The 23,827-nt window shown below is 38.0% G+C and overlaps 1 protein-coding gene across 2 annotated transcripts; it reads left to right on the top strand.

Moving 5' to 3' along the window:
* The first annotated feature begins 303 nt into the window (after positions 1–303).
* On the top strand, positions 304–23,798 carry LOC139115728 (uncharacterized). Of its 2 annotated transcripts, XM_070678050.1 has the most exons (13): positions 304–458; positions 6,666–6,828; positions 7,552–7,792; positions 8,695–8,755; positions 13,373–13,450; positions 13,868–14,016; positions 14,286–14,999; positions 15,608–15,654; positions 16,351–16,410; positions 17,455–17,508; positions 17,681–17,733; positions 17,998–18,082; positions 19,218–23,798. In XM_070678050.1, exons 2-12 carry the CDS (start codon positions 6,688–6,690, stop codon positions 18,053–18,055), a joined length of 1,656 nt encoding a protein of 551 aa, XP_070534151.1. In that variant the 5' UTR covers positions 304–458; positions 6,666–6,687; the 3' UTR covers positions 18,056–18,082; positions 19,218–23,798. The 2 variants fall into 2 exon arrangements, with proteins under 2 accessions (XP_070534151.1, XP_070534152.1); XM_070678051.1 differs by lacking the exon at positions 17,998–18,082.
* The last annotated feature ends 29 nt before the right edge of the window (positions 23,799–23,827 follow it).

The following is a 23,827-nucleotide window of genomic DNA, read 5'->3' as shown; positions in this document are numbered from 1 at the left end:
CAAAAATTTCCGGTTCAGCCCAGCAGATCTATCTCTGATTACGTATTTAAATAATGTGGCGCAACCATTTCTGACATGGGTGAGTGCTGAGTAGACACTACTGATTGAAAGTATGAAAAATTTTGTGAACGCAATGACAATGACGAACTTGATTTCGAATAATCGCTAAATTATTTTCAAAAATATTGATAATCACTTTAAGGATGTCCAGAAGGAATTCTATCGAATTAATACATGCGCTACAGCTGTCAAATATCTCCCTGTGATAAACATTCGTTCTTCCAAAGTTTATGCGCAAAGACAATGCGCCACAATCGGACAATCGGAGCATCATTGTCGTCCTGTGAAATACTTCTCCAAGCAAGCCTGTCGTGCCCCGGTGATGTTGCGAGGTTCTTCCTACTGTTTACTAGTTTTCTAAGACGCAAGTTTTGACCAGGACATTTAGTAATTGCTCTGTAAGTAGGTTTCTGCTATATGTGTAGATTTTTGTTGGATGAAAGGTTACTTTTCTTGTGAACCATTCCATGATGTGTGTGTGCGAGAAAGTCGAAGCACATGGACGTTTGTGATGTTGATCCTCGATCGAAGAAAGGTCGCTTATCTCCCTGTAAAAATCACACTTATCATCCATGGCTGTCAAATTTTGAGTATCGCGAGCAGAATTTGCATTTCCTAAGAACTTTTTGTGCGGGGCGTTCAGATTTTTCGCGATAAGTTGGTCGATATCCCATCCTTACATTGTAACATTCAAGTTTGAGGTAGAACCCCACCGCTGACGTAACCACGAATGAGGTAACATTCGCAGGGTACCCTGTAACATAACAGTGTGATGGGGAGTGTAAATATTTTGAATTGCAAATTTCGAAATTTGGACCGCAGCTCTCGCTATGTACATCTATACAGGTTCAATTCGTTGTTTGTCTTGGGTATCAAGTAGTTCCAATTTCTCGTGTTTGACCATGATTGCCCCTTCTTCTGAAGAGTGTCTCAGATTCGTCTCGTTTATTCCCGGCCTCTGTTGAATAAACTTCTGCCCGATTTTGTGCGATTCGCTTGTCAGCCAATAGATATCCACCTCAAGTTAATTTTTAATTCACAATCAAATACGTTTACTGTACACAATTATGTACCCCGACAAGAATAATGGACGAAAGGAAACTTTGCATGGCACATGGAGCTAGGGCATAATGGAGTGCCAAAGTTTGCTTTACGTCATTGTGAGCCTGGAAGGAGTATATTCCCAAAATTCACTGGTATTCACAAAGCTGTAATGTATATACTAGTAATACATGTATTTAGTGTATAACTTACAAACAATGCCAGAACTCATACTGCACTGTTCAATGACACCTTGTGTGCAATCAATTTAAATTGGCATGGATTTGTCTCCTCTGCACCTGTAAGTGACTGTAGAGCTTACTTGTAGCCCGTGCACAGGGGTTACCACCATGGTCTGTGATACAACATAACTAATAACTTTCAACATTTCTGAACCCTTTGAGAGTAAATTTAGGTATTTCAGTCAGCTGCACACCAATACATGTACTATGCAAACAAATTTTGCGCCAGAAACTTTCTAAAAAGCACTAGTAGTGCATCAAGCTGGCTGTACAGCTGTAGAGGAGACACACTTCACTAGCATTTGACACAGCTTCTCTTTCAACAGACAGACTGAAATCAGTTGCATGTAATATATCGTGAGTGATTATCGCTATATTTTACCTCCAGGTCAAGCTGGTTATAAATAGTGTAGCACAACATGCCCCATATGGTGCATTTTAACAAAAACTTGAACATTTGGAAGGTCCCTGAAAACAGATGCATGTATTGTCTGCTATCACAGACCAAGCCATGTGGGTGAAAATATGTAAGGTTTTGGCTCCAAACCGCTTTTTTCTGACTTGGCAGATGGGAGAGTGATACTGTTTGGCAGGAAAAGGGTCTTCTGTTTACAAACAATTTTTTCATCCACGTGACATCAGTGGCTGCTCTTCAGAGTCTCTAAGCCAGCAAACACAAATTTGCAATGCTTGCAGTTGTTAGAAAAGTGCTGGACCACTAAGCTCTTGCAACTGTTAGAGAGTTCAGTGTCGAAAATAATGAAGATGTGCATGCATATGCTGTATTTATACTGGTCTTTTAGTCTTTCCAAGGTCAGGATTTATAAACGGGGCGCAAAAGACTGGCAGGGAGATGTAAAGAGCCTTCACCATCAAATGATTGAATTCACATATATCAATAGCAAAGTGCCAAGCACTAACTAAATTTGTCCAGAGCATAAATTCATGTTTACAGCTTTATTTGGAAGTTGATCACAACAGTGATTAATTTATATAAGGCACCAGCTTCTGTATCTTGACTTTTTACCTTCATGAACCTTTGAAAATGTAATGTTATTGTCACCCAAATTATACAAGTTATTGCTGAGGACTTAAATGTTACTCAATATTCTCCCCTGATGCCTAAACCTTTGAATGAAAGTAAGTCTAAATGTTAGTTGCTTACAACTGTACATTGTAGCAAGTTGACACGTGAGTGAAAGTTTACAGAACAAAAATTGTCTCAGTGTAGTAAAATGACCTCCTTTTGTACAAAGTAGTTTGAAAGTTTTGGCAGACATGCATGACAACCATATGGTATATGATAAATAAGTATCAGGTTCCTGTCAAAAATGTGCGCTACACTGTTTCTGTAAATTTGTTGGTTAATTAATGGTATACCCCTTTTCCTGCCGAGCGCCCTTTTCCGTTATCCTCCCAAGTCAGTAGAAAACCGCCCCATAATATGTGCCTGCAAAAGATTGGCTCTCCTGCATGTTATCCTGCCAGGCATTTTGGCAGAAATCGCCCATTTTCAGGTAGTTTTAGCCGTACTTATACGTGTTAGACTTCGATAATTTCTACATGCCCGTAGACAGGGAAGGAGCTCAAGGGTTGCTGCAGAAAAAAATTGAGGTCACCGGCTTTGTTTGCCCCTGGGAGTGCGTCATTTTATTGCCGTTTCATGTTTATTTTTTCGGAAATAAACTCCTTCAGTATTACGCACGTCCGCTAGGCACAAACATCACCTCACTCGTCTGTTAGTCAGAGGCCCTGAGGGTCGTGCTAGGGGTGCAGAAGCACCGTCAAACCTGTCCTGTTTCCCCAGGGTAGGGCAATTGAATACGTACCTCCAACGACTTGGCAGTGTAGCACAAAAACTACGTTTTTGCCGTTGTATTAACGACATGGCTGAGCCATTGAAGCACAGCTTTACGTAGTTTTGCCAGCTCAGTTGGGAGTTGGCTTACGAGTGTTACCGTTCATTACTGACTTAATCGAGTGGTCCTCAGTCAGGTACGGGTTTGTACCGACATGGCTTGGGCTGCAGCTAACCAGTGATAACCAGTCACTACCCCCAAGTCTTCAGTTCACTTTTGCGATGCACGGGTGCAACGCAATATGCTTCCATTGTTCTAGCCATCGACGTGTCCACATGCTGGCAGCCATATTGTACTGCTAGCTGGTTTGCATAACAAAAGCAGTCCCTGCTAAAATGCAGACGGTATCCCGTACATGTAGCATATTGACCTCATGTGCCCTTTTGAATTCTCTGTACGCAAACAGCGTACGTAGTTACCAATGCATCGGCAAGAGGATACCTTTGCCTGCAAACCAGAGCCAGTACTTCGGACGGTGGAATAAATAAAAAATCCAAAGCTACGTCCATTGAATGGCACGGCCAAGGCAGTGAAGGACGTTGCCTGGCTTGAACTTGCAGAGCTGAAGCCCAGCTTAGTACGTCGGACACCAGTTTGTAATGGTATTTCCGAGTCGTTCATATCCGTTCCATGGGAGGAACAAGTCTTGCCATCCCGTCAAAAATACGTTCTCATTTTCAGTCACGCACAACTGAATAAGTGACTTTCGTCTCGCACCATCGGCATATCTGCCAAGTCGTTTGCAAGAGGTAGCCTTCTAGATTAGCATTGCCGAGTTGGTCAAGTTCGGCAGCAATCTCTATAGTGCCAGGCAGCCAAGTACGTCCAACTCCGCCAGAAAACGTCACCATGCTATCCTGCCAAGTCCGCTAAAAAGCGGTTAAAAAAAACCAGCCCCCCTCGGGTGTGGGGGACTGGCGGACAGGTTTCTGCACCTTTCCCTGTCCTTGGACTCCCTGTGAACCCATTTCGAGAGCAACGCCGTTCCTCGCCCAAAACCTGTCCTCGAACGACCCCTAGCGTGAGCAAGGTTTTGCTACACGTAGTTCCGTCGACTAGGCAGGAAAGGGGGTACCAAAAAGGAGCCCGATTTCCACCGCCTTAGGAGGATAACGGCCGTGGCTGCTCAGCTTCTAGCTACACCGAATTTCAAGCGGATTTTCACCGACTTGGCAGGAAAAGGGTTAAACGACTTGGCAGTGTAGCACAAAAACTACGTTTTTGCCGTTGTATTAACGACATGGCTGAGCCATTGAAGCACAGCTCAACGTAGTTTAGCCAGCTCAGTTGGGAGTTGGCTTACGAGTGTTACCGTTCATTACTGACTTAATCGAGTGGTCCTCAGTCAGGTACGGGTTTGTACCGACATGGCTTGGGCTGCAGCTAACCAGTGATAACCAGTCACTACACCCAAGTCTTCAGTTCACTTTTGCGATGCACGGGTGCAACGCAATATGCTTCCATTGTTCTAGCCATCGACGTGTCCACATGCCTGGCAGCCATATTGTACTGCTAGCTGGTTTGCATAACAAAGCAGTCCCTGCTAACTGCAGGCGGTATCCCCGTAGCATATTGACCTTATGTCACCTTTTGAATTCTCTGTACGCAAACAGCGTACGTAGTTACTAATGCGTCGGCAAGAGGATACGTTTGCCTGCAAACCAGAGCCAATACTTCGGACGATGGAATAAATAAAAAATCCAAAGCTACGTCCATTGAATGGCACGCGCCAAGGCGGTGAAGGACGTTGCCTGGCTTGAACTTGCAGAGCTGAAGCCCAGCTTAGTACGTCGGACACCAGTTTGTAATGGTATTTCCGAGTCGTTCATATCCGTTCCATGGGAGGAACAAGTCTTGCCATCCCGTCAAAAATACGTTCTCATTTTAGTCACGCACAACTGAATAAGTGACTTTCGTCTCGCACCATCGGCATATCTGCCAAGTCGTTTGCAAGAGGTAGCCTTCTAGATTAGCATTGCCGAGTTGGTCAAGTTCGGCAGCAATCTCTATAGTGCCAGGCAGCCAAGTACGTCCAACTCCGCCAGAAAACGTCACCATGCTATCCTGCCAAGTCCGCTAAAAAGCGGTAAAAAAAAACCAGCCCCCCTCGGGTGTGGGGGACTGGCGGACAGGTTTCTGCACCTTTCCCTGTCTATCGACTCCCTGCGAACCCATTTCGAGGGGAAAAGGCGTTCCTTGTCAGAAAACCTCTCCTCGGATGACCCCTAAACGCACAGGGGATAGCAAACGTAGTGCCGTCGACTTGGCAGGAAAGGGGGTACCCAAAAAGGGCCCGATTTCCACGGGTTGGGAGAATAACGGTCACCAGTGCTTAGATTCTGGCTACAACCGAATTTCAAGCGGATTTTCACCGACTTGGCAGGAAAAGGGATACTGTCACCTATTCCAATTTTGCCACAGTTACCATTGAAAGAGAAATTAAGGCTAACATGGCTGGCTTTCTTTCAAACCTTGTCTCAGGAAGTGAAGGACTGCACTGTAACCACACACTACCAAAAGTCATCCTGTTTGTTTTGTACAGATGGGTTTCTTGCAAAAAAAATTGTCCTCAAGAATGTTGACTGGATAATTTAATGTGGTTTGTTGTTGACAAATAATATAATTAATATAGTATCCTAAACATTCGTCTGATACTAAACACTTGGTATAACTCTGATTCAAGCATAATCTTGTGTAAGATCTGTTCTTCAACTAAGACTGCACTTTGATGTTCTTGTTTGCTGTTTAATCGATGTACAAACTAAAATCTGCTTGTATCTATCCTCATGGCTTGTCTCTATCATACCACCTCTGTCAGAAGTGGCGTTCACATCAGATGTTTTGGTTTCAAGTTGCTTAGCTCACTGTGACCTAATCAACAGCTCTCGCCACCTTTTGACATTGATGGATCAAAACACTGACAGTGCTGTTCGTTCATTATGAGGGGCGCCCTCAACTTCCAATCCGGCAAATAAATGTCTCTACCCTGTAATTATGGTTGTCTTCCAGGAACACCTTATGTATATGTATCATCATATTATCTCAGAGAAAATTGCACTTACAAATTGACCTTTCTAGTTTCTATTGATGAACAGTTTTCTATCAAAATCTCTTTTGCCACTTGTGTGTGCAAGATCTCATTTGAAATTTTCTGTACTCCTAGACAAAATATGGTAAGCTCATCAAACAACCAGTACCCAAGCTAGGGAGTGGGAATTGAGACCATAATCAAGCCAATGACATACTTGTATTTGATACAAACCTCATGGCAAACTATAGCTGTGTATCTGGTTCTTTGTGGCATATTTATTTCATAACTTGAATCTTGCATCAAAATTAGAACTGTCTTCTGACATATGGAGAACTGAATACATGTATATCAGTAGCACCACACATCAGCCTAGATGATAGTATACACAATTGTTAGTTGCACTCAAGATATTATTTGTCTTAACTATTTCAGGTATAGCTAATCAATAAGAGAAATGACCGCTGCTGTGACTAATTACCAGAAAATTGCTACAATACAAGATGTGGATCCAGACGAGCTCCTCATGTGTCCATATGATCCAGTACACAGAGTTGCAGCAAAGAGATTTCCATATCACCTCATGAAGTGTAAGAAGGTAGGGAAAAGAGATTTTAACCCTTTACACCCTGACCCCCTAGTGACCTATGATTGTCATACGGACATTTTTTTCCGAGCCGGGGTTAAAAGGTTAAGTTTGCTTTCCAGTGTCACTGACATTGATTGTTTCAACCATTGTGCTGTAAGAAAACTAAAATGGGTTTGATCAACTGTGTGCTATTTTTAGAGATGCACCAAGTAGCAAAATCCATGAACATTTATAGCCTTGTGATAGTTTTGTATCACACTCAGTGTTCTTTGTCATGGGCAGCCATCCTCTCCACAATACTATTTGTAGAATTCCCCTCTCATTTTACAGGATTCTGTGGGCCATAACAATTTACAATCAAGTGATTGTGCACTGGAATTTTATTGTGCAAGTCACTTGCTTAGCTACCTTTCCAAAGCATTGCAAAACGGCTTCAATATCAATAATTCTCTTGACTGTGCGTGTGTTTTTTTGCAGCAGTTATATTTTAACAGATATATGTGAGTTTGTTTTCAGACATGCTCAATTGTAAATACTGTATGGAAACATGGGTGCACATACATTTCAATTGATGGCCACTATAGCAGCATCAACCTTATTTGGACAACCAGTTAATTCTGTTGGATGTTCAATCACACCAATCCCTGTCTTCTTTGTTCTTTTGGCTTTGGCTATTTCTGCTACTGAAAATACTTAGATCAACATTCAGTATCCTTTCTCCTTTCCATACAGAATTTCCCAACTGTGATCTTAGAGCCGTGTCCATTCAATGCCCGTCATCTGGTCAAAAAACATGAGTATCGCCATCACTTGTGTACCTGTCCAGATAAGGTGATGCTTGAACAAGATGTGTTGCATCATCAAGCCAAGGAAACTGGAGATGAGGGCGCTTTTTTCAAAGGAAACACCGATGTACCTCCATATCACAACCCAGACTTTAAAATGCCATCACCAACTGAAAACTGGGATATAGGTAAGGAGTTATCTATTTAAGTTTACTAAAGCTACTCTACCTATCATTTTTTGTTGATTAAAAGAAAGTGGAAGTTAAGCAATTTACAATCGTTTACCTATTCACCTAAGATCAAATGCTTAAACTTCAGGTAAATATCCCTTTCTTTAACTTTCTTTAACTTTCCTTTTATAGGCATGTTTTCCTGACATGTCACATGTTGATAAGAATATTTCCAATGAAGTACCCCAATGTTTTTGTGTGGTAAATGTAAATAAATGTGTTGATTCTCATGTAAATAACTTGGTGTGCTCTAACAACAAGACTTGATTTGCCAGTTTTGAATAAAAACAAAAATATGTAAGAGCTTTGTAGACTTGCCACTAGAGATGGTGCATTTTGCCATCAATTTACCCGAAGTTAGGAATAGTGTTTACCTTACTCATGGAACTTCTACATCTGTGAAAATAAATGTTGAGATGGTAGACCCATCCACTTGAAATATATTTTTCAATTCTTTGTCATCAGTACTAAACTTCGACCCTTAAATAGGGAAGATTGAGTTTATAGTTTAATTGCTTCCAAAGATTACATTTTCAAATTTGTATTTGACAATCCTGATGTATTTAACGTGAAGGTTGACCTCCTGGTGTCTTTTGACATCATGGTCAATCTATGCTGATACTGATGATTTGTAGTTCAAATAAGTTCAAAAGGTTCAAAAGGTCAACCATTAGCACCCTGGTGATAGTTTACCATGGGGTCAGAGTTCAAAGGATGAAGCAAACAGGTCCACCATTCGCACCATAAATTGGGTGGTTCTAATCTTTCCTGTGAGTGAGCAAGTATTCTTAGGGAATGAAAACACAGCCATCAGTATCAACAGAAATTGAGATGTCTATATCACTCTTTCCCTGTTACAGATTCTGATGAGTCCTCACACGAACTTGAGAACAGACAGCCAAATTCTTGGAATGGGAGTGGGTAAGTGATTTTCGCGTGCAACATTTTTCCAAGTAATCATATTCATAATTGATAATCAATGTCTTACAGAGAAAATGTCATACATGAAACATTAGGAAGATAGATCATTGACAAACATTTATATCATGGGTCATTTTATACTCTATACCTGATTATATTGGATATACCTCAAATGCGACATGTCAAATGCTCTTTCATCCATATTAACCTCTCTAGCGTGTAGAAATAACATAACAATACTTCTGTGATATAACTTTCTGTGTACACCAGGAGTGTTTCATTGACCTATGTTCTATATGGTGTGCATTTATGTAGGGCAAGCATATATTTCAGAGCTGTCAATGTTTTTCAGAATAGAAGGGTACAAGTGAAAGAACAGGAGGGTACAGCCTTGTGCGGAGCGAAGCGGAGCAAGGCATGCGCGCAAGCGCATGCGGGGGGAGGCCAGGAGGGGGTGTCCCCCCTCCTGAAGCTGAAGCTTTTCTAATTATTCATCTTGAATTTGTGGCCTTTGGTGGCACTTTTGAGGGCAATTTACTGTCAAGTTTATTATAACTGAAGTATCAAAAGTAACATGAAATTGAATCTTGTGAAATAAATTATGAAAGACAAACAGAAGTATTTCAGAGTTATATTGATACACAAGGTTATTATTATTTGCATACAAATTCCGTTGAATTACAACCTGCTTAATAAAGATCATAATCTGAACCATAATCAGAATCACTGGAGTACTCATCTAAGCCCAAGGCTTGTATGGCAGTACCAGCTGACAATACCTCAATATTGTGTGATTCTCAGGCTGATGAAACAGTAGCTTCAGAAACTACATCTGCAAAAACTATTTCTTCAGATGTAGCTTTAGAAACTACACCTGCAGAAACTATTTCTTAAGAAACAACATCTGCAGAAAGTAATTCAATAATTGTAATACGTTCCCATTCAAAAACAGCTAATCGTATTAGAATTAAAAAAAATCTTGTCCCCACTGCAAAACTGATGTCATAACGTCACGACAAAAAATTCCGATTTACATCTGGTTGATACTGCTGTAATTTTATTTTGTCTGTTTCTAGACCTCTCCTCAGAGTTACCGGCTATGAATTTCCAGTGTGAAAATTTACAAACGTAATGGGGTAAATATGAGACCATTACCAGAGACAATTTGAGTAGACGCTACGTCATACAAACAATTACATACTCAAGTTTACATCCGCTAATGAAATTGCGTGGCTTCGTTGTCCGTCGGCCTCTCAATCGACAAGATTGAGAATATGTTGATTTATTTACGTAGTAAATCCTTGCGCGTGAAAGTATACAATCAAATCTTTTCTCCTGATGACTATCTATTCTGATATCCCTCACAGTAGTCCGAGTTTTGTCGAAACCCACGCTGGCCAAGTGGGTAGGCTCACTACAACATGCATGATATATCCATATTCAAAACCTGGTTTACCGCCGTACCTATGTGCAAGATACCGCGAAAGTATATAGTTCTCAGTTTTTGGAGCAACTTTATTAAAGTAGGTATACCAAGTGAAAATTTTAAAATCACTTAATTGCTTTTTTAATGCATTTTCCAAAGAGTGCTTGGAAAATGATGAAAAATGTTTTTTATCTGATCAAAATCGGTTCAGCCATTCAAAAGTTAAGAAGATTTTTGTGTATGTAAAACATCGTGGCCGAAGGTCATAGTATTGGAAAAAAGTTAAAATTGATGAAATTATAGATTTTAATAGGCTTGTTTTCCCTAAAATACATGACTCTGTAACAAATATGATGCTAAAAGTATTTAAAAGTAACTTCTTTGAGCAAAGGTAATTTACTCTTTGATGTAAACACATCCAAATATGGCAATTTGTCCAATTCTGCATCGCGGAAAATTTATAAAGTGACTGAAAAATACAAATTTTGGCAGATTTATAGTCATTCTGATGCAAAATTATTGGTGAACTTACAAAGCATTGTTAATCTATATGCAGTGCTACTGTAGTGTAATTAAAAGAAAGGAAAGTTCATGCAGGAAAGGTAATTAGATAGTCAGAAATGCAGTGTTAAGTTTGACTTTACTGCAAAATGTGCTTTTGCGAGATCTATACCAAAAATAGGGTAAAATATGAAAATTAGCCTTGTTTGGCAAAATCTACTCAAGAACATTGACGTTTAAAAAGTGCAACCAAAGCATATCAGCAAAGAAAAACAATTTTTCAACAAGTCTCAAATATAAATATGGTAAATTTACTTCCCAGATCACTGTAATTTTGACCAAAAATGTCACTTTTGTACAAAAAATGACATTCACATCGGGTGATAAAATATGAAAAGTTACCATGTACAAATGTATACGCAATGTCTGAGCAAGTATTTCACAGTGTCAAACCATCTTTTCTGGGTTTTTATCTCTAGAAAACCCTTTGTTTATGAGTATCCATGAATATTCAGCAACAAAACTACTCTAAATGACAAAAAATGTGACAGAAAAACCCATTTATGCAAATTTCTCGTTTTGAATGAGTCGCCACCTGAGAGCCTGCATGTGAATGTACTTTTGTTAGTTAACCACCGGCTACAAAAATTTAAGAAATTTTTGAAATGTTTATGAAGTTCATAGCAAAATTTTGATGAAGGAATATCTACTTTAGCAAAAATAACCTACACCAAGTGTTTCCATGGCAACCATTCTTTTAATTAAATTGTCAGTTATCAGCAAATTCCTTTTGTATGTCAATACAGCTCATCTCAGAACCGGACATACTTATATACATAAATGATTTGGCAACACCCTGAAAATTAAATGATCTTCAATAGCTCTGATTTACATTTTCATAATTTCCTAAACATTTTTTTTTTGGAACGCCCCAAATTACCTAATTAGATATTACTGTACTTTTAGAATATATGAGGTTTTAATCTTACTATGATCCACAATATTTTTGGTTGTTGGGAACATTCAAATTGAAAGTAAGTGGACTTTAAAAACTGTTGATGAAATGCTTTTAATTACTCTATGTGAAGTAGTTTCAATTGCAGATACTACAACAGAAGAGTTCAGCACTGCCAAGATATGTGTATAGCACACTGAATTTTGAACTTCAGAGTTATGAAAATGACTGAACTGTGTCACAATAAAGTTTATTTTATTATCAATCGTTTCATTTTTTTTCTAAGATTGTAGAGACTAAGGGTTAAGGATATTAGTAACTTTTCAACCAGGAAAAATACCAATAAGTGGAAAGAATCAAAAGAAATCAACAAGTTTATTTCTTTACATATTACAAAACCGGAAAGTAACACATAATTCTCATTTTAGTGATTAGGGCTAGTTTTATACCTGTCAATGTTTGATGATGGAAAGGAACACAAAAAATAACTAACTTAAACAATCATTATAAAAAACTACGAATAAACCTCAATAGCAACAAAATTCCAAGCAAAACATTACACTATTGTTCAGAGTGTTAATTTACAAAAATCACTCAAGATGTACTTTGAAAACGTTGTTTTTCAGGTTAAAACGTGATTGAATCAAAAAAATGTGTCATGAAACGGTAAAACAACAACTGATAAACAAGTAATTTTTCTCAAGAGTGACTTGAAATGCCTCGCCTGAGAGAAAATTTCATCCCGTTTCACAGAAACTGACTGCGTTTTCGAGCGCCGCAGCTACGAACGAGAGGTCTGGGGAATCCCCACGAAAATCGCTCACACTCGTCCAAAACATTGATCGTTCGCTTTTGAGCTGCATGATTCAGCTTGTCAAAAATATTTTCATTTTGTAGATAATTAGTAAAATTTCTTAATTTTTTCTTTCGTTTGTTAATTAAAAGTCATTTTAATGTTTTTAGATGCTTTTAAAAAATTCAAAACCTGCTAAAAAAGAGACTATTTGGCCAAAATTCAAACGAAAAACACGAAAATAAAGCTCGAATCGTGGGCTATTTATATATGAATACTTTCAGTCTCTTAATGCTTAGGCTCAAATGCGATAGCACGCTGTGCATACACAGGCTCAGTGGTCTAATTATAGCAAGTTGAAAACATGGCGGCCACTCTCGCCGATGCACGATTTTTGCATCGAAATTTTTCACTCATTTTCGTTCCTATGACTTTGAAACTCCAGGAAACGATTGAGAAGAAAGGGTTACCTTGAAGTATTGAGGTATTTGCTCATAATTTGCCAAATTAAACGTGAAAAAATCATGCTTCGAAAATTCCCACACGCTTACACACTGAGCGTTTTCAGAAGCTGTAGCATGTTCGTGTGGTATACCTAATTAAAGGGAGGTGGTCCTCGGAACTGCACGTGTGCGATATTCTTGTTTATAAACAATGTATTTCATGCATGATATCTATATGCATCACTTCAACATAACTGCAACTGATAAAATTTACAATATTCATTGTTAACAAGCATGTTTCAACTTTCATCAATCGCCAACGTACCCTAGATACAGTATTTACATCGGTCAAAGGGGTCCCTGGCAACCTTTGAGATATCAACTGTAACTGTATTGTATTCATACATAACTGCACATGGTTGGCTTTGGAAGATTAGCCAAGGGCAAAGATGCATAAATCTTTTAAGTGAGTGCGACAATAATGTTGTTCTGTTTTCAGTGACTTTATGACTCCAAGTGAAAGGAGAAAACATCATGAGAAACTCAAGAGGGAAGCCCTCAGACGAGCACGCGGCAAGTGAGTTTGTTTTGAAGTACTTGCTCATGTCAAAACAATATATTGTTCCTTGTATGTGAAATAAATTAAACGGTCGATACATTTTTGGACAAATACAATGCAAGAACAGGAAAAAGCAATAGAGAGTAAACACTGGTTTACTTGACTAGAGAACACCAATATATGTAGTCCATCATTGAATATCTGTCGATGGCAAAGTTATGGTTTATTATGACTTTGTTCATGTACATGAATCGACTTGCCAAAACAATGCACACCTTCACACAGTGTGTGGTCATGTGAAGTACCAAGGGTTCTGCTGATGTAAGATTCCTGAACTATGCTACACTATTGTAAATCGGACAAATTGTCAGGCCATAGGAGTACCAAGAAATGTTAATATCTTGTTTTTGCCCCCTGGCTGCTAAACTCCTGCAGACCAGCTGTCCCAGAGGAAGGTGATCCAGACTATGAGGAGTACATGAGGTCAGAACGTCAGCGTAAGCGAGAAGTTAATGAGAAGCCAGTGAGGAGACCGAGGAATCCCCCTGCAGTCTTGCAGCATAGCCTATCCCAACCTGACTATGGTAAGTGGGAGACTGTAGCAAAAGATAGGGCCAATGACGGCAGTGAAAGCTATATACAAAAGGTCAGCTAGTCACGACTACTTCATGGGCCTATAATCATTTTGATGATAAAGAGAATTTACGAGCAAAAACTTCAAAATGGTGCACCATTGAATGTGTTTATAGCCAAACTACAGTATTAAAGTATTTTGTGTACATTATGTTACTGATTACATTGAATGTAAATGGAAGATGATGCTCAAAACAGTTTGTGTGGTCAACTTTCTCAGGTCCCCCAAGAATTGCAGCAAATATCTATGGAGCTGAGACAAATACACAACCTTTGGCAGCCAGTTCAACCGCTTTGGTGCCCACAGACCGGATGTTCAAGCAAGCAGCTCTGAATATAGCCAGCTTCTATTCCCAAACTGGCGACTCTAACTCCAGCAGTGTGCTCGGCCATGTAGCCAAGGCAACGGCCACAAGTGCCTACTTGGAGGAAATGGGAAAGAGATCAGCCATACCTATCAGCGTTTCCGTGCCAACTGCCAGGCCAGCGAATGGATTGTTGGCCATAGCCCAGACATTGGATAGCCAGACCGATACATCTTCATGTGCTCCAACAATGAGAGGGGTGACCCCAAATTTTGTTCCAAGTGGAGGGAAGATGTCCAGTGGGGTGGTTGCAAATACCTCCGGCATCTCACCATTCCAGAAAGCACCGGCAGGACTGGGAAGGGGTCGTGGGAGAGGCATCATGGATCTCTTGACTCTCAAGAAATCCGGTGGCGGCATGAACGACAGCCAGGGTCCACAGCGCAAGAAAGCCGCCATGGATGGGAATGGTCATCCAGAATGGCCATCTCTTGCTAAAGCCATGAAAGGAAGTGCCTTACCCTCTGAGAATGGGGACAACTCTGTGTTGTTATCCCAAGCAAGAAATGACAGTAACACTCCCTCTGGAAATGCTGCATCCACGGAGAACAATCCTCCTCTTCCTCCAGGTTTGACAAATTGATATTCAGTGGGATACCAAGTATATATAGTGACAATTTGATTATATTGCCACTTTGTTGTGTAATAGCAATGAATCGGGAATATTCACATCTCTCCAGTCAAGGAAGCCTTCTCCATTCTTGAAAGATCATCAATGACATCAGTTTTCACTAGTAGTGCTAATAATTTGCCTAAATGGTTCAGCATTATCTTTAGATTTAGTAAATAGCTGAATATAATAATAATGTATGCGCCAGTAATAGCGGCACAAATTACAAATGAGTTTCCAAAGAAAGGTTGCCATGCTGGTTTACAAAGCAAATACCTTAAAGTCCACAACGTCAGTGTCCATGCACTTTGAATCACAAGCATGCCTACAGTAGGTGGCAGACACAGAACTGGCTGATTTGTTCAATGACTTTATAACAATATATCTTAACCAGTGCATCTGTCATAGTATTTCTTACTGTTATGAAAAAACACTGATTTGTAATCACTGAATGGATATTGCTACTGTACTCATCTTCATTTCATAAAAATTTGACACCCTGATAGGTCTTTCAAGAAGCAACTGTCCTCCCATTAGATCATTTCATCTAATCCATGTCTCTTACAGGTGTTGTATCAGATGCTAAGGCTTCCTCAGCTACTGACCAAACACAGGTATACTGACGTTTTAGATTAAGTCTATGTTAAGTTTTTATGTATAAATGCAATTTTACGATGAGGGAACATTTGGACAAAACACAAGTTCCACAGTTGTATATTTTCTTTTGTTGTTCTCAAGCTACAGGCAGAAGTATGATTACTATTCAAGGTCTTGTCAAATGTATCACACCGCCCATCCGTTACTCCATGAATATTCATATCAGCAAGGACTAAGTATAAAGGTTCTTTCAATTCAGCCAGGCAACATAGTTTAACTGTCCCTCTGTGTAGTAAATTCTCCGTGAAGTGTATGCACAGGGCTGAAAAGCTAGCGTCATCTGTAAAGTTTGAAACCAAATAAAAATTTGAATTGTTAGGCTGTAATCTTAGTGTGGAAAATGTTGTTGTCAAGCAAATTATCAGACAAAATAGCAACCACATAAATTCTACCCTTGAACCAATTAAGCTATCTTCCACAAGATGCATACCTTTAGAAGGATGTTAGATTATTGTGCTTCCATTGTACTCGCTAAGGTTTCATCAGTCTACCAGGCATTTCTTGACAAATTCAATTTTCCGACTTGAGACAGTACATAATTTTTCTGGTTGTACATTAAAATTTTTAGCCAGTTGTTACAAGTTTATTTTTTTAATTTTCATGCCAGAGGCAATACTTACTCTAAATTTTATGTGTATTTTATCATCTTATAGGAAACCATTGAAGCCAAGAAAAAGAAGAAAATCCGTAAGCTGAACAAGAAACTCAGAGAGGTGAGTATTTCCTTGTTTATTGTATGTATGCAAGTGACATATGCCTTTGTTTGTTACCTTTGACACCCATTTATACTGTACTACATCTTCAGCCATGTTTCAAGGAGCAACTTAGTTATCTCCAAGGGCTACTCAAGCTTCCTTACTCCTATAACATCCTTTCAGTAATAAAAATATCAGTCGGTACTGTGAGACCCATGTTGAAATATATTAAATGTATCTTTGCCATGTTGTATGCATGGTTGCACCTTTCTTTAGCAGTCTATATGCATATGTTTAACCTGTTCACCCCAATTCCCTGTAGACAGGTCCAAGATCACCATTGATAACAATGGGTTTGGGTAAAACCATGGTGGTGAAAGGGTTAAAAGTGCACATGCATGATGTAAAATACAATTTTAGATTTTCACAAAGTAAGCCACTGAACACTCTATTCACTCCATGAGCTTCGAAATGAGCGATTGATCAAACATGTATTGTTAAAGTTTGAGAGTTTGAATATCGGTCCCCGAGGCAAATTCTACCTTAACTATAGAGTATACCTACATGCCAATATTTCACATTCAGGGCATTTAATCTCAGTCATACATACATGTAGTAGATGTTGACCCTGAAGAAGACTAGCAACCAGCAGGATTTATGGTGTGAATAATATACTGCAGCACTAGTCCTGAACTTCGGTGGCAAATGTTACTCTACTCAAATTTTGTAACACTTTCCTAATGTACCTTTGCCATGTTTGAAGTAAGAAATATGATATACCATGGATTCCGGTATGTCTACACAAGTAAAATAAAGATTAAAGCTTTTTGGAAAGCTTTGACTACACCATCCTCCTCACAGAATTGTTGTGGTGAACAAATATTTTACAAGAATTCATCTATAGAGCGTTGTATTCAAAAAAATGCACCAAGCTGTCACGGCCATATGAAAAATGAATATATTGATAGACTTTGCAATCTTATATGTTTTGTGTAATGTGAATAGGTTGAACATGTCTTCTTTCACTAGAAACTAATGTTTTTTTTTACATCTCGAAATTAGATTATTATTTTACAAGAAAAACAGAAGAAGGGTGATACACTTAATGAAGAAGAGGTATGTAACAACTACACTCACTTTTTAATTTTATTCAAAGTTTTCGTGATTGAAACAATTGTCTGTGAGCACCTACCATTCATCAAATACTTATCAAAGTTCCAAAAGCGTGTGTTCAGAGTTGTGAGATGTTCTTTGCATTGTGAATACACGTCTGTTTAATCTTTCACAGATGAAGAAAGTCAACAAGAAAGATCATTTGGTGGAGAAGTTGGCAGCTGTGACGTAAGTGTAAAATCATTTATTCTGAAAAATAAATTCAAGAAATGATATAGTGCAGAGAAGGTCTGTATGCACTGTTGCATGGTACATTCAGTAGCCACGTGAGATTTGTTTGACAATCATAAGTATGTTTTTCATGTTTTTTCACTTTTCACCATAATTCTATGACACTGTCACCACAAGTTTGCTCATCGAGTCATTTCGCACAGTTTATATCAGTATTTTGAGCTGTTTAACCCACCATACTGAACGATGTGACTTCTGTAGGGGACTACAGCAGGAATGGTTCCTCTCACCACTCTATCTAGAACAGCTGTTGATGTAGGACTAGGTGTAGACCACATGAAACTGGGTAGGCATAGCAGTTCTAAACAACCAAATATAGGTCCAAACACTACATATGAATTGTTTAGCATATATATATCAGCATGCAGGTTAATCAACGTTTCTTTGAAAAGTTTGTTATTATAAGCATTTTATTTTCATGGTATTTTAGAAGAGTGTTCACTTTCAATGTGTTTTTTTTCATTCTGTAGAAGCACATAGTGTATAGTGTTATTGCACAGTCTGTGTTCTGCACATGTTAAAAGGAGAGCCATATGTCACTTACACCAGTACAAATATCAATCTCAAAATAATGTTCAAATTTCGAGATAATTATCTTTCTTGCACGAGCAAAGGCGTTAGACTTGTGATACCTCAATCAGGTCACCTGTCCACTGTTCCCCATTAAATGTGATATATCTGGAGTAAAAAATTTTCAGTTTTTTCCAAAGTTAACTTCCCAATGGTGTGCTGATACTGTTTGAACAATGAGAGCCTATTAAACGCTGTACCAAGTAAAATAAAAAGCTAAAGTGCAATAAAAAAAACTTCACCGAAATAGTTTTCTTGTAAAGTGGTTTGTAAGTAACGTGGTGTATTTACATATATAGATCCCAATGCAGTGCCTGAGGTGATATTTGCACTTCGTACTCTTTTCAATAAGTTTCTTGTTTTGTTAATTTCTCGTATTTTAATAGTGCAAACTACAAATTGTCAAGTTAATATTTTGCTCACATTGTAGAAAATTTTTGTAGCAGCTCTAATTTTTGTTCATAATTTATTTAATATTGTTTCATTTTTTGTTACATATTACTAATACATAAATGACATAGGTAAACGCAGTTTCCCCAAACATCAGGAGAGAAATTGTATCTATATTGTTAAAATAGCTTAAAGGTATACTGTCACCTGTTCCAATTTTGCCACAGTTAACGTGGAAAGAGAAAATCTAATCAATCACAGATTTTAAGTGGGTGGCCGCTTTTTAAAAACAGCGCCTTCACATGGGCATTTTGAATACCAAGGAACGCCCATTTAACCATATATGGCCATAGTTAGATTACAGGTGACTGTATACCTTTAATATTATATCTTTTAAAAAACCTGTCACTGTACAAACACCTTAGAATCTTAAAATGATATCATTTTGTCTCTCAATACAGGCTGGAGTGAAAAGTACCTTGCATTTGTTTACGAGAAAAGAAGATCAAAAGTGCAACAAAAGTTTTTTAAAGTTGTTTTTAACTTGGTGCTAAGATATTTCATTTTTTAAAATCTTTCTCTATTTTGAAATAAATAACTTGTATCTTATGATGAAAAGTTTAATTACTATATCTGTAAGTTATTATACATTGTACTATTTAGATAAAAAAAGAAAATTAAGACAAACTACAGTATTCTAAAGATGCTACAACCTTGTACTGATATTAAGCAACAAAATATGTTGTTGGTGGTCGAGGTGTTCTTCGCAAGTAAATAGCTAACCCTTTCACCACTATGGTTTGGCCCTATCCCATTGTTATATCAATCGTTGATTTTAGACCTGTGTACAGGACAATGGGGGGGACAGATTCATTATAAAGTTGATTTTAGCAGGCTATGTATATTCCTTTAACCCTTTCACCCCCAGTTCCCTTTATACAGGTCCAACTTTACCATAGAAAACAATGGATTTGGGACAAACCAAAGTGGTGAAAGGGTTAAAAAACTTGAAAAATGACCAGTGGAACAAAAGTTTTATCAAAATTGCACAAACTTTGGTAAAAATGTCACTTTTAATACTGAGAAATAGCTTTGCAACAGCTGAGGCCCTCATGTTGACTAATGTATGTAGGACCTGAGTATTTACTGTAAAAACTTGTTTTTGTTTCTCAGTATACTTTATGCATGCCTTTTATATAAAAGGTTTTACAAAAATTATAGAAAATCCAATGTCCACTGAAGTTGACTAAAAGCAAACAGTAAAATTTATCAAAATGACAGCTACAAATTAACTTCTGCAACCATTAGGAGAGATTTTACACTTCCTACAGTACAATAGTGAATTTTCACTGGTCATTTCCAAATGAAAGTTGCCATACGAGTGATGTTTGGTAAAATTACATTCCACAGTACTTCAGATACTCAGATAATATCAGCAAGGTTGTAGCATCATACTGAACTAGTGTGAAAACCAACATTTACAAAGAACATTTTTTGTGACCAAATATTCAAAATTTCTTGTAATTTACTCTAAGTAGTTAGGTCTGCATCCTCTTCGATAATGCACAATTTACATCGCAGAAGTTATTGAAGTGAGATATACTTTGAGGGATGGAAGCATGCATATTGGACATGAATTTGGCAGGTCTGGCAAAAAACCTTCCTATAAACATACGTATAACCACGTACGTATATCAGTGATTGAAGAAAGCAAAGGGAAAGATGGTCCATATGCAAGTCCGGAACAGGAAGAAGAAACTCCATGGATGACATTAGACAGTGGAACAGCTGTTTTGTTTTAAGAGGGGAACAGACCAACTTCTTTTCTTTTTACATGTTTTATATTTTTCGATATCAGTTTTAAACTTTCCTTCTATGAGAGTGTCAACCAGCCCAGTTTCATTGATGGAAGGGGAGTGACGACTTTGTTGTTGTCCAGTGTTATTGTTGCTGTTAAATGAGGAAGACCTAAGTGTCTTTCTCAGACTTGTAATGCTAGCAGGGTAAAGTGTTTCAAGCTGCCAGTAATTGCTGAACCAGTGATATTTGGGGCAAGGGTACTTGGACTTGGGTGTTGGCTCTGTTAGAAATCCATTGAGGCTGCGGTAATAAAGGGACTTCTTACCCATTTTAACCCCGTGTTTGGGTTATGTTTGCATGATGTCATAGGGTCAGGGTTCAAAGGTTAGGTCACCATGGGGTCAGGATACAAAGGAAAGGTCATATGGGGTCAGATTCAATAGAATGCAAAGAGAAAACTTGAAAAATTTATCTGTTCTTTTTCCAATGCCATCAACAGCACTGCCTTTTACAATTTGAATAATTCTCCCTGTGAAAATGTTTTGCCCTGCTGGTATTAATATCTGCCTCAACATCACTACTTAGATTTAGCTATGCAGAGGACAAGACTGCCCAAGAACTTGTCATCCCTCAATTTCGAAATTTTGGTACACTATGATCATTGTTTTCAATGGTGAAGATGGACCTTTGCATTGAAATATTGGGATGAAAGCTTTTAAGATGTTTCTGTCTGAAAAATGTTTCAGATAAGTTTTCATTTTACTGCATTTAAAATCTTCTGTTGTTATCATTATTAGATGAAAAATGTTTCTGTTGATGACATAATGTAGCGTTACTTAGTAAATCTCAAGTTCAAATCTGCGGTTGTAGTCCATTGGTCAAGTTTTGTTGCAGGGTATGACATGGATGGTGGGATACATTTTGCTTGGCTAAAACACCAGTGATTACAAAGTAAATGCATTTGCTTCCAACTTAATTATTTGAAATCTCTAGACCTGGAAAGCGTGCTTGTTGACAATATTGTTTCTCAAATCTGTAGTTTACAGGAGGCTGTTGAAAGTCGTGTGGTACAGTAGAAATTAGTACCTAGGATGCCTTTTATGATGAATTAATGCATCCCTCCTTAAGATGTTGTTAAAGTTACAACAGTGTAACATTGGTTCATTCTTCAGGTTTGTGCTGAGTGATATGACACATTATATTGTTTCACGAGTTTACAACTACAACTCTGACAAGGTCAATTAACTGTCAAAGTGCCATTAGCTTTATCTTGTGATATATTCAGCAATAAACTACACCCAGCAATGGTATACCACAAGATTTTGACCAGTTCACCACATACATGCACAAGCTATTAGTCGTACATGCACGTTGTGAACTAGTCAAAACTGAGTGGCATACCCATTGCTTAAACTGTGTACTGCTATTACATCATAACTGTATATTTTGAAATTCTGGTATGGAACTTTACAAATATCGCGAATATTGCACGGTTCTTTTCCCGCCATAGCAAATCAGATCGCCTTAGTTGTGCCATCAGTATACTGGTATGATATCATTTCCATTACAGTCATTGTGATTTTGAAATAAAGTGTGTATCTATATCCTGTCAAACTGCACAGAGTTTAACTTGTCAAAACATCCTAGATGTGTACCATGTCTTTGTCCATGGTGACGACTAAATTATAGTGCAGTCTAGCATTCATTTATCAACAAGAACAAAGCACTATGTACTTACATCTGTCTGGCAACGCTGATACTTAGTACTTCAACATACTTTAGGGTGTAGAACACGAAAATGTATACTTTATGAAACAAAAAATTATTGCTATGTTATCAAAAGTTCCTTTATATTGTTTAAATTGAACTATAGTAGGCATTGAATAAAAAATAGGTGATTCTCTTGGATCCAGACACCAATAAGTATATAGCAAGTAGAATTGAACATTCCATGGTGCTGATTTTTTAGGATCCATTTTGAGTCATGAAATGGGGAAGAAGGGAGGGGTTTAGAAAACTGGTGTTTACATGACCAATTGTAAGTAGGGTTAGAGTCGAAGCATTTTAATTTCTTTATTAACCATGTATTCTATGCTTGTACTTATGAGTCTGTCTTTAAGAACTGTGGAGTTTTTAGATATTCACACCATTTCACAACAATCTGACAAACCACAGTTGCGTGTGAAGGGACTTGTGGATGTTCACCCATATTTAAATTGGGAATGATGGTCAAAATGACCTGGAAGAAAACAATTTCCATGTTCTAAGATTTGGCATATTTAAAACAATTTATGTTCTAAGATTTTTGCATATTTAAGACAATTTTCCATGTTTTGAGATTCAGCATATTTTTCCAAGAATTGCCTAAGCATGCAGAGTTTTTTCCAGAAGTCCATGTGGCCACTCCTCTGTTTCCAGTCCCCATCATGTGAACATTTTTGTGAAGCAGAAAAGGTGCAACATTTCATTGTATTTGAACTGGCATTTTCCATTTGTAGTCATTCCTTTCCTTGATATTCCAATTTGCAAAAAAAATGAAAGATTATTCTATTGTCTATTCACAGAGCAATCAAGTTTTTATAACCCTGTTTGTTTTTGTTATAATGCAGTCAAACTTCAACATTTAGCTCTTGGATATGTGCACATTATACTTTGAAACATAGACAACTCCACTTTCTATGGTTAAAATAAGTGGCAAAGACAATTGAGTTCAGAATTCAGTGAATTTTGCCTGTGGTAATTTTTCAATCTGTTTGATAACTCCTACTATTGTTACACACTAGGGTGTAAAGACATTTGGGAGTCGAGTTATGAAGATAGCACATTGGTCAAATTGTCCATCTTGTACCCCAAGTTTGCCATGATCATCTTCATTAGTTGTCTAACACTGAAATTACCAGTATTTGATGACATCCCAAAAAGTTACATCACTTGGAGTTACCGAGACAGGGTGAATGTTCATCCATTTCAGCCATAATTTAGATCATGACAGTTGTGTTCAGTCATCGTGTATGTTTCGAACTCCAAAGATTCTTGAAATATGAAATAGTGCTGACTACCTCTGTTGACAGCAGTCAGGGAAAACTAGAAAAAACACGTTTTCATCTTCAAATTTTTTAAGGCATATTGAAAGGTGAATCTTTGTATCTAATTTCTTTGTTATGTCAGATATTTGTGTTTATTTTGTCAACTCTTACGACTTTACCTAGCAATAAAGTTTACATCAAGATGTCCTGAACAAAGGTCTTGTGTTGTTACTTCAAGCATTTTG

Source organism: Ptychodera flava, chromosome 17 (genome assembly GCF_041260155.1).
Source record: "Ptychodera flava strain L36383 chromosome 17, AS_Pfla_20210202, whole genome shotgun sequence".
Lineage (NCBI taxonomy): Eukaryota > Metazoa > Hemichordata > Enteropneusta > Ptychoderidae > Ptychodera > Ptychodera flava.
The sequence above is the reverse complement of the archived record's forward strand: the minus strand, read 5'-3'. Positions and strand labels throughout refer to the sequence as shown.